Source organism: Gadus morhua, chromosome 1 (assembly GCF_902167405.1).
Source record: "Gadus morhua chromosome 1, gadMor3.0, whole genome shotgun sequence".
NCBI classification, from domain to species: Eukaryota; Metazoa; Chordata; class Actinopteri; order Gadiformes; family Gadidae; genus Gadus; species Gadus morhua.
The window spans coordinates 8,891,039-8,903,283 of NC_044048.1; the positions used below are offsets into that span (position 1 = coordinate 8,891,039).

General features: G+C 42.0%; 1 protein-coding gene across 1 annotated transcript; it reads right to left on the reverse strand.

Annotated features, from left to right (window-relative positions):
- Positions 1-79: 79 nt before the first annotated feature.
- On the reverse strand, positions 80-10,644 carry LOC115553654 (putative helicase mov-10-B.1). The gene is made up of 18 exons (XM_030370097.1): positions 10,529-10,644; positions 8,069-8,114; positions 6,280-6,396; positions 5,961-6,114; positions 5,549-5,688; positions 5,011-5,193; positions 4,449-4,555; positions 4,141-4,328; positions 3,819-3,916; positions 3,609-3,706; positions 3,399-3,497; positions 2,407-2,509; positions 2,162-2,279; positions 1,882-2,046; positions 1,699-1,758; positions 1,483-1,602; positions 1,282-1,370; positions 80-1,193 (listed from the first exon to the last, which is right to left on the reverse strand). Coding segments are annotated over exons 2-18 (1,899 nt in total). The 5' UTR covers positions 8,071-8,114; positions 10,529-10,644; the 3' UTR covers positions 80-1,135.
- Positions 10,645-12,245: the final 1,601 nt, after the last annotated feature.

Genomic DNA, 12,245 nt, shown 5'->3' on the forward strand with positions numbered 1-12,245 from the left:
TATATAATAGATATGAGCCAACGTCAAGGTTTCGTTTTCCTTTCTGAATAAACACTCCTTCTCAGGAGGCCAAGTAGGTCCCAAGAGGCCATTTATGTAGACTTTTTTTATTTTACTATTGTGTTTAGGCCTTTGTGAAAAAATGCAAAGTAGGCCATTATCACTTATATGTGTATCACCTTAATTTGTCTGCAATATTAATCAAACAAGTCACATTCTATTTAGGTCTATATGATTATAACTCAAGTTTCTGAACGATGTCGTGGCAATTTCTTTAAAAGAGTTTGCGTCTAAGACAGATGAGATATTTAGATGCAAAAAGCACACAATACGTTTAGGCAATTGGTGGTCCTATATATTTGTAATAAATGTACAAACATAGATACATCACAACATGCATCAAAAAACAATAAAACAGGCATACACTACAGTAATCTGAGGCCTCAGATGGGAGTTTGCCCTGCGTCTTACTTCATACTCTAAAGTGGCTAAGTCAGGAGTTCTTATACACTTAGATTGGGTTCTTGAGGGCAGCTGTCCCCCAATAAACCAAAAGCCTTTGTTAACCAGATGGTAATCTATTGATTGAAGTTCCTCAGGATGTCATAAATAAGGGGTCGCGTCCGTGCCATGTAACCCTTTGTTTCCTGACGCTCCCCAGGGTCGTGGAACAGGCCCAAATCAACAGAAGATAACACAGGAACAGAGTGAGAACAGATTACATCATCAACCACAAAGGTTTACATTTTAGATGACCCTGAAGGAGAGCCGGACGGCAAGAACAAACACGGAATAGTAAACAAAACCTAAGTTCAAAAAGAAAAACTTTATGATTATGATAGCTTTTCCATCACAACGATGGGAAGGCCTAGTGGTCAAAAAAATTCTCCTCTAATAGGCTGATGCAACAATGTCAAATAAAATGTGAGGTTTTTAGTCCTTAATATCATTTTGTGTGGAGAAGGTGTGTGTGTGTGTGTGTGTGTGTGTGTGTGTGTGTGTGTGTGTGTGTGTGTGTGTGTGTGTGTGTGTGTGTGTGTGTGTGTGTGTGTGTGTGTGTGTGTGTGTGTGTGTGTGTGTGTGTGTGTGTGTGTGTGTGTGGTTGTCAGTGTGCGTGTGTGTCCGTGCATGCACGTCAATCGGTGGTCATGGTCTTGATGTAACCTCCGTGTTCTTTGCAGTGCTCGATGAACCTGCGTAGAGAGCACAGAGACGACCATCAGTCCAACCGTCCTGGATCTATTGATCTGCACTGATGAGAGGGGTTTCTGTTCCTCTCACCTGCTCCAGCAGCTGTCCTTTGTCAGCGCCTCTGAGTTCCCCGCCACGATCAACAGGGCTTGGGCGCGGGTCATGGCCACGTTGAACCTCTGGGGAGAAACAGGAGGATAACATAATAATTACAGGAACAACGTCATGACAATGTGGCCTTGACTGAATGGATAGATGAGGAAGAGTGGTGGAAAGCGGAGTGTTGCTCACCTTGGGGTCAGCAAGGAACCCCAGGGAGGACGGGGGTCTGGGGTCCCGGCTGGTGCTTCTCACTGTGGACAGCAGAATCACCCGCTTCTCCACGCCCTGAAATGCGTCCACTGTGCCAACCTGAGATCAAAAGATGGCCGATGACAGATTTAAAACAGTCCACCAATGTATTTAATAAGTTGAAAAGTAAAAGGCTAATCCACTGCCACGTATTACCTTTAACTCTGCTGTGTTTCTGGGGAACTCGATCTTAAGAGCCTTGTTGATTCTCTCCACCTATGAGGGACGTCACCGACTCATGTTTTGGTTGGGATGATGGCATTAAGAAATCCAAGTTTTAAATAACTTCTGCGTAGGCAAGGTTGATGTGCACAGCTGCAAGGCACAGTTGGTACCCACTTGTTTCCTGTATGGGGCCATGAGGCCTATGTCTTCTGGGGGGACATCTTCCAACAGTGCTTCCAGATACCACATTAGAATCGCCACCTCGTCTTTGTTGAACAGTGAGGCGTTGTCCTCGTGATGCATGTGTCCAGTGACCTCATGGAAGATCAGCGGGAATCCCTTCAGAGCCGGTGAGCGAGACGGAGAGGACACTGAACGCGGTGTTTAAGACATACGATGAGTTGCCTGCTGTTTAGCTCCCTGAGGTGCGTCCGTGTGTGTGTACAGTCCTCACCTTGCTGGGAAGGTGCTTCCATTCACATAAGGAGTTGCGGATATCCATATCGGCCCCCACCTGGAGTTCGCTCTCGTAGAACAGCTTATTTGGGATCGTTAGAAGGCTGCCATGAGACCTGGTGTTTAGCAGAGCAACGACTAGTAAACATTCAAAAAAGCTGTATAAAACAGAAGCCATTGGAACAGAGATATTTGAAACCGGACTAGAGAAAAATGTTTGCATCCTGAATGGCATCGTCTCACCTGTAGTTCCTCAGCAGCTTGGTGATGAAATGGTCGTTGTACCCCTTTTCCTCTGTCTTTTTGTACACATTCAACTCCATCAGACGCTCCAGCATTGATACACCTGTACAGAGTGGGATGTTACGTTAAACACCTGTACAGAGTGGGATGTTAAGTCAGACACCTGTGCAGAGAGGGAGGTTAATTGATACACCTGTGCAGCGAGGATATTAAGAGAAACACCTGTACAGAGAGGATGTTAAGTGAAACACCTGTGCAGAGAGGGTGTTAAGTGAAACACCTGTACAGAGAGGGTGTTAAGTTAAAAACCCGTGCAGAGATGGAGGTTAAGTGATACACCTGTGCTGAAATGCAAAGAAACTTTGAGTAGTTAACCTGGAAAGAGTGTCTTGGGTTTGGGATCAAGGTCACCCTGGAAAAAAAAAAGGTTTCTCCATACAACCCAGGCCCTGCCGCATCCCCTTATGAGGTGCTATGCAAGGACACGGGAGTGTGGAATGGCTGCTGGGGGTCAAAGGTCACCCAAAGGAGCTAAGGCAGTAATAATACCTGAAAACGAGCAAGTCGAGCAAGAAATAACCAACAAGTTCAAAAAATCAGTATGAAACTTACGTATATTTACATATAATCAGAAATGGTATGAACAACCGACACATATCTTAACCAGCAGTTTAGAGAAGTGAAAAAGAGAAGTGAAAAAGCACAATGATGTTTTGAATTCAAACAACTGGTCTGAATCTGGATAAGACCCTGCCATTCCGACTCCAGTTTCTATTAGTCTGCCTTCAAGCAATAAACAAGACATATTCTCTGTGCAGAGATGACAGTGTAGATGTTAATATGTTGAGTCACACACCTTTGTGTGAGTCACATCGATGTTCTGGGTCACACCTTAACATTAAGGAATGTATTGAGTGACACATGTAGTGAAACTGATGTTTACACAGACACCTGTATTGAAACCTATTTAAAGAATATAACAGGGCTCTCACCAAGTCCATGCTTCTTGGCTAGGTGGGATTTGACGATGGGGCCCAACTGTTTGGGGTCTCCTGCCAACACCACCTGGCCACGCTTTGGGTCCAGTAGGCCTTTTCATAGAAAAAAAAACATATAATGTATCATAATAATTGGTGGGATGTCTGAGAGAAGGATCTGACACACTGTATCATGTATCTGATGAACCCTGGCTGGTTTCCCACCTGCCAGGGGGATAACCCCTTCAGGCTCCGCAGGTTGTCCTGCCTCGTCAACAAAGATATGGCTGTAAAAGCCTGAAGGGATGCCTTCCGTAACCAGCCTAGGGAGAGACAGAGAGAACACTTACAATCCTATAGAGAACAGTTATCTCATGTTATTAAAAAAGGCTCATAGAGGATGGCTGTTACTGTTATGTGGAGCAGGACAGGTACCTTGAAGCGGAGAAAAGGGTGGTGACCATGATTTTATGCTTCTCCAGCTCTTCTTTATCGGGGAAATAGATGCTGCCCTCTACCCAGTTGCAATTGAACTGTGCACGCACGCACGCACGCGCGCACACACACACACACACACACACACACACACACACACACACACACACACACACACACACACACACACACACACACACACACACACACACACACAGAAACACACACACACACACACACATACAGACACACACACGCAGTCATCAATGTCTTTGCATTGCAATTTAATATTTCACTAGGTGTGAATAAAGAAAAGGCCCACCTGTAGATTTTGGTTTATTTCTTTTTCCTGGCTTTTGGCGTACAGGCGGTAAACTTTTACTTTAGGGTTCATAATCTTTTCACAGAGCAGGTCAGCGGCAGAGTTGGTGTGGGCACAGGCAAGGATGTGGCAGGAGGCATGGGTCTTCTCTACCTGCCTGATGGCTTCCACCAAAGTGACTGTTTTACCTGCGCACATTGCAAGCAAAGATCACACTTTAATGTATTATTCATTATGACATCATTCAATCCTTTAAGTTAAACATAGGATCCAGGCTTCAGGGGCCCGGGGAACCTGCTCAAACGTACCAGTGCCAGGGGGTCCAAATACCAGGTAAGGAGCTGGCTTAGAAGAGCCAGCCACGATGTGACGCACAGCCATGGACTGCTCTTTGTTCAGAGTTTGGTCAAACAGACTTTAAAATAAAAGGTCTGGGTTAATAAAGCTGTGAAAAGCTGTTTTAATCATCAATGAAACTATGATCATCAAAGGTGCTGTATGTAAGATTTAACGCTGTTAATGGGTGAAATGCGCTGTGAGAATATCTGTTTCGAGCTGACTGCGCCTGCCACTCTATGAGCCTATTTCGATTTTAGGCTTGGTTTCTTGTTTTGTTATGGAGATATTCTACAGAATTGAAACCTATTTGCGCCAGTGGATAAAGCTTTCGTATTTATTTAGAAACCTCTACGGACACCGTTTCTAAGAACATTTGGATCTGGAGCGGATGGGCTAGCTTCTTCCCACGGGGAAGCATTTGCAATTGCTGGCCGAGTTTGTGTTCGCTGTTCGCCCAGATTTAGCTCGTCTGCTACCAGATTTTGGACTGTATATTTAAAGTCTGATTTGTGAGAATAAGGGTGGTCAGACCTGAGTTCCATTGGAGGGGCGTGGCTGGGCGTGGGGCTGGTCCCAGTCGGGAACAGCACCTTCTTCAAGCCGCCTGTACCCGCCAGCTCCACTGCCCTGTGCTGGATACGAGTGGTAAGGCGGCTGATAGTTAAGAGAACGGTGCACCGCATCCGCATGGTGTCCTTGAAGAGCTTCTGCCGCCTGCGGTCATAGTATAGAAACAACTGTCACTCAGACCCCCTAAGACCAACCAAGGGAGTTCATAAAACGGGTTTGGACGACATTAATAATGCAGATTACCTATCTGTTTCTGCTCTGAGTCTCTATTTTACAACTTACTCTTTAGTCATTTAGCAGATGTTTCATTCCATAGCAACTTACAGGAACCCCATGAATACAGAATCTTGTTATTTTGACGAGCAGGGAGGAGTGTGGGGGCTTTGTCAAGGATCGTACTCTGAACCTTTACGGTTTGAATTATTTTTTCGATTTGTGACTTGACTGTAACAAATTGCCACTGTTGAAATTGGTAGTAAAATAAATGTTGGGTTCTTACCGTTTGCCAAAGCTTAGCTGTACCTCATCCCCATTGATGTTATGGACATGGGCTAGGTGCCACTGGTAATCCCAAAGTGGCCTGATCATCGCCTGGTCTCCTGGCCGACAAGATGGAAAGTTCTGCCTGAAACTTTCCACCTGAAGGATATAGTGGGAGAAAGAGACAATTGAGATGTCTCCAGAGTGTTTCAATTGGGAGGTTTACTCAGATAGGGCTGTGTGTGTGTGTGTGTGTGTGTGTGTGTGTGTGTGTGTGTGTGTGTGTGTGTGTGTGTGTGTGTGTGTGTGTGTGTGTGTGTGTGTGTGTGTGTGTGTGTGTGTGTGTGTGTGTGTGTGTGTGTGTGACTGTGTGTGTGTTTGTGTGTGCGTGTGTGGGGGGGGGGGAGCAGTCTTGGGATGGTACTCATAACCTTCATAATAAACAGTTCCCTGCTTCTGGTTAGCTGAATGTCATACAGGTAGGATTCCCTGGTGCATTTGGTTCGTTCGTACTCCTCCAGGTGCAGCAGTACGTCAAACCTCTTGGCGTACTCCTGCATTCTAAGCTCTTTTTCCAGCAAGTTCCTAAACAAATGATGGAGAAACAGTTGAGTAACAGCATTTTTCTCCACATTGTTGATCAATTAACAAATTAAAAAACGCACCCTCTTGGCTTTCCGCATCCCTAATGCTTGACCGATATACGGTTGATTTCATTGATTTCAATATAATCATCCTTTATAAACTTACTTTTCCTTTGATGTTGAGTTCCCATTATTGAGGTCTCTTATGATACTCTTCATGTCAGCAGGTAAACGATATTCCTTCAGAAGAATCACAGACTTCGAACGTTTACTTTTTGCGGTCCTAGTAGGAAGAAGTACAAGTTAGAGGGATTCATTAATTTGACTAATACAGATGCTTTGTGCCCAATGACAGAGCAGCGTTGGGTAACACTTTATAATAAGGTGCCATAATAAATAGCAAACTAGTCATTACCTAACCCTTTGTTAATAGTTAATAGTTTTTCCATCATTAATTAAATATTAGTTGTTTGCATAAACCTAACCCAACCCTAACACACAGCCCTAACCCTAACCCTAACACACGACCCTAACCCTAACACACGACCCTAACCCTAACACACGACCCTAACCCTAACACACGACCCTAACCCTAACACACGACCCTAACCCTAACACACGGCCCTATCCCTAACCCTAACACACGACCCTAACCCTAACCCTATCTCACAGCCCTAACCCTAACCAGCGAAACCCTGTGGTCAGTGAAAAAAATTTTTGTGCCAAATAGATATTTTTGTAATTATTAACAAATATTAACAAAGGGTTAAGTAATGGCTAGTTTGCTATTTATTATGGCACCTTATTATAAAGTGCTACCCAGCGTTGTTGTAGCCTCCATTTGATGTTAGTGTTTATGCGTTCATATCATACATGAGGGCTCATTTGGGCATTGTCTTGTGTGTTGTTTTTCAACCAAAAGTGAAAATAACAGATGTAAATATTAAGAGTTTGGAAATAAATGTGTCATAATGGAATTAAAGTCCCCTGACATAAATTAATATTGAATTATGAAATAAAGGTCCCCTGAATTAAAAAGCTGCTTTTTTTTAATAAAAACGTATCTATACTATATAGACTGATTTATATATTCATGTTAACATTGATTCATATGTTAATTGCCTTGTTTATTTAGGATTTCAGGATTTATTTCCTAGGAATATTTAGTTGTTTCATTGGCATATTTATATTTAATTATTTATTTAATTTTGACTTAAATGGCATTCCAAACTAGACATCATAAAATGCCTTTCAGAGCAATTATCATATTGCAGTTTAGAAATGTACGTTACGTCATTACTTTTGGATGTAAAATAACTAATAAAGGAAAACGTCATTAAAGGACCTGTCTGGTGATGAAACCATTGCTTTTGTCTCTCCTAGCTTTATTCATTAATTTGTCACCAATATTATTTGGTGAAATGAATTTGCTGTACCCGTTCTGCCAAAAAAGCATTTGGTTGCACCCGTGCCACAAATATTTACATTTAGGGCATTTACCAGACTCTTTTATCCAAAGCGACTTGCAACCATTCATACACACACCGACGGTGGATTCAAACATGGAAGGCGACAGCAAGCTCGTCAGAAGCCTTTTGGGTGAGGTGTCAGGGACACCTTGACACAAGTAGGAGCCGGGGATAGGACTACCAACCTCCCGGGTTACAAGTCAACCCGCTCTACCTCCTGAGCTGCTGCCGCCCTCCGATACTGGATACTTGTTCAAAACAAACACCAGGTCATGTTTGTTTTTAAGTGCCCGCAGAGGGAGTTGAAGTTAGCATAATCATGAAATGATGTTATTGATGGTATAATAATTTACATTTGAGGGAAGGGTGTATGCATGCTCAAGTATTGTCCTTTAATATGAACAACAAAGGCTTAGCTAACATGGTAAAAAGTAAGTAGTGACTTTAAGACCAAGGAAGTTTGCAAAAGAAGTGTAATTTACTTACATAATGTGTGCCGGACACTATTCCTGATTCCCTCTTCTTCAGCAGCCTGAGTTAAACCCCCAAAAAACACAGATACATTAGATTGTTTTTTCAAACAAATGCAGCCTTATTCTGCATCCGCTTTACTTGCAGGCCTGAAAGGGATGTGGTTTGGCACACTAAAACCTCTCTTGCATGTCTCCAGCCTTGAACACTCTCTGAACCAACGACCAGATACCTTCTTTCCCCTCCCACACTAGATAAGACCTCCAGTGCTACAGGGACTACAGTGGAGACTCGATGATTCCCTTCCAGTTACACAAAGGCTCCTTAAACACTATGTCTTTGTTACACACTAAGACACAAGCAAAAGATGGAAACCCTGTCTTAATCTGGACCAAAGGGGGGCATGAACCTTGAACTCAATGCACACACACGCACTAGAGAATGGGTCCATCTTCAAAATCGACATATCCAGACTGGTAACATTAAATGGCTACTTAATGTCAATGTTATCAGGCTGGTGGTTTGAGAGTAGTCCAATACAACCCCAATCAGGGTATTTGTGAGGCTGCTTAACATAGGTCCTATCAATAAGGTTATCAATCATTTTGATGGTGCAAATTACTAATATATAAAGTGCTACTTTCTGTAAGGTATAGGCAGAATGTTGTTATTACGTTGTAATAAGTGCATGCATTCATACCCAGATTGGAGGTTAATTCTTATCCACCTAGCAATTGAATAACATAGCAGTCGCCCGGATACGTGCAGGGTAGTTTTGCTTATGGTTTGTTTCAAAACGCATAGTGCAAAAATGTGGTTTGGCATCTTAGATCGCACCGGTTTTTTAGTTAAATGTAACAGCACATTGTTGTCTCTTCTTCCAACCACTGTTCTGTCCATATTAATAAACAAATACAAAACTGATTTTCACAAATAGATAACTGTTATCAATCATGACTGATATTAATCTGATAATATTTATAATGTAGCATCTGTTCATGAACCAAGATGAAATCCTGTCTATATATATTTATTTTTAATTAATTTAGTGTTTGCAAATAATTTTGAATCGGTCGCCAATGTCAAACAAGGAGACTGTTTTGATGCCTATTGTCCAGTGTTCTTTCACCAGCTAAAGTAGAAGGCATAAAGTCTCTGGGCTTGGCCAAGGGTGTTTAAAGACCCTATTTAGTTCAGTTCAATTGACAGTATCAGCTCAGTTTATGTTCAGGATTATTTATTTTATTTTTTCATACTCGGGGGGGGGGGGGGGGGGGGGGGGGGGGGGCAGCGGGGGGGCCAACCTCTGACCTGGGGGGGCCGTGGCCCCCATGTGGCTACGCCCCTGCTCAGGGCAGACCTTTGACAGTTATGAAGAGTTCCACCAATGAGTGCAGAGGGCTATCATTCAATGCATAAAGAACGATCTGAAACGATACACTGTTCAGATATAACTGTCTCAAGTAGGCCTACTCTAAATTTCCTTTCTAGTGTCCATTATGGAGTCAGGAGGATAAAAAAAGTTAGTAAAGTTTGATCCAATGCGATCAAATCATATTTGGAAAGACAATAATTAATTAACATGGGCTATTGAGAAATATCTTATACTTTCATATTAATTCATCATCATTAATTGCACCAGCGTACAAATAGCATGTACTTATAATTGTACCAGGGGTGCAAATAGCCTCACCCTAAAGTTAAACAGCCTATTGTGTAAACTGTTTGATTAAAGCGTTGTGGTAAATCATTTGTTTGCAATTTTTTTTTCTGATTGCTGCTGGGAAAAATGTGTATGCCTATGAATGCTTAAGTCCAATGAGATCATTTCGAAGCCAAAATGAATATAATTGACCTGAGGAGCTGCATAGGGTAGGAGAGCCTGACTGGCTGTATCTTTATCGTGAGCACCAGAGCCCGGAACTTGGATGATTTCGCTAAACACAATGCGTCAGGCATAGGCCTACTATCCAATAGTGAGGTCATAGACGCAGATATTAGGCTCAATTTCAACACGTAGGATCAGTGGCGGCAGGTGATTCAATTTGTGGGTTTGGCGCAGTCAGGGACGGGGGGTCTGGGCGTCCTCCCGCCCAAAAAATGGGCGGGAGGCCTAGCCTACATCCTGACAGGTAGAGCCTGAACAAGCTTACACTGCATATAGACCTACTTTATGGCATTCCACCAACCATATCTATTTGTCCTATGGGTGTTTTTCAGATTTTGTGGCAAATTATGATCACTGTCCTATATGACTACTGCTCACAACAAAGTTAATGGGGAAAAAATCCAATGCATGCTTTTGGTAGGCCTAAATACACACATTTACATATTTATATATATTTTTCCCCAGAAGTCTGAGATAACAAACCCGTTCATTAAAGAAAATGGAGTATCACCCCCACTCCCATTAAAACTTTTCTCAGAATTCTAAGATAATAAAGACAGACAGGTCAACGTTCACAAATGACTTACCTGCTATCTCAACGTCTTTATCCGTCGACTTTATCAACCCTAATTGTAGATTTGTGCCTGTCTACACTTCAGAAAACTTTGAAAGAAGTCAATAAGAGGAGAGGAGGGAGCACCACTTGAGCGGATGGTGGAAAGCCCCTGATGTGGGAGGTACAACAGGAATTGATTTGCTCTGAAATGAAACTGAGTCAATTCTGTTGTGAAATTTAAAGAAAGAAGGGACATACAGATAACAATAAGGCAAGAGCTATTAAACCAAAATAGAACAAATAAATATATAGAAACTAAACTGTTGTGTAACTTAAAGATCGAAGGAAAATACAGATAACCATTAGGGAAGACCAAACCAAAATATGAACTGTTGAGACATTAAAGTTATGTTACATATATATATATATATATATATATAAAATATTTTTAAAATAATACAGTTTTTTTCAAGTGCTTGAACACGTTTTGCAAGATTTGGCTCGTTGTGTCAAAACTCAACACACAAGCAAATAAGACAACAACACTGGGAAATAAACCATTCACATCTATGTCAAATTGAAACTCGGCTATCGAAACCTAACAATTCTTTGTAAAAAGGGCACAGGTTGGCGGTCATATACGCACCATCTCCAAGCCGAAAATAATTATTCTATGGGGTTTAGAAATGGTGTGTAAGGGGGCAAGTATAGGACTTCAAATTGATGATGGTTGGTGAACCAGTTGCGGACCAGAGCAGCCCGATGGAATCCAACAATGTATATGTGGTACTGATTCAATGGCACATATTCAGCTGTAACTGGATGACACCAATACTGTATTGTAAATGTAAAGGACTGTAACACTTACCTGTACATGTTCACGTCGAAGTCCTTTGACCCTGACACTGTTTCTCTCAAATGGGACCCTGTACAATTGCTTCATGGTAATTTGGTGCTTTACCATGATGCGTCTGATATTGGAAATGCTCACTCGCTCTATGTTATTGAATACTTCTCTATCTGCAAGTATTTGTTGCTGTAGCTGGTTGAGACGGATTGCATTGTTTGCTCGGACCAGGTCATCAATGGCAAGTGCCTGCTGTTGGGTGAACAGGCGTTGGCGTCCGCCCCCAGAAGGTCTTCTAGTCATTCTATAGAAAAAAGCAACCACGAAATGTTACTGTATTGGTTTTCTTCTTTTTTACAGTATTGTATATACTGTACTTTACTGTATATACCATAGAAAGTACTGAAACATCTCAATGTAGGTAATCACAAAACTACCACTTTCTTTAAAAAAAAGGAGCATTAGCCACCCTGCAATACAGTACATGTGATATGGTACAGTACTGCAAATACTCTAGATACAGTCTGAGTAGAGTAGAAAGTAGAGAGTTGAAGACATACATGTTTTCCAGTCGGAATGTCCTTATTATGGATGAAACTGTTGGTGTTCAGTTTTGTAAGAAAGTGTTTTCAGGTGTGTAAGTAAGTATTCTCAATTAACCAATGAGTTTAGGATTTTGAATAGATGTGTTTTAGCAATGGTACAATGAGACGTCATTTTTGAATTAAGTGTCTTATGTATGAAATACTGTGTAGTGTGCAGGAGCAAGTGTGTTGCAGAAAGGAGCAAGTTTGTTGCACAATTGCAACCAAAGTGCAAAGCAGCGCTATTGTTTAAGGAATGGTTACATGTGTTTACGGTATAGAAACAAAAACCTCAAGTTGTGTTGCTTTGGTCTAAG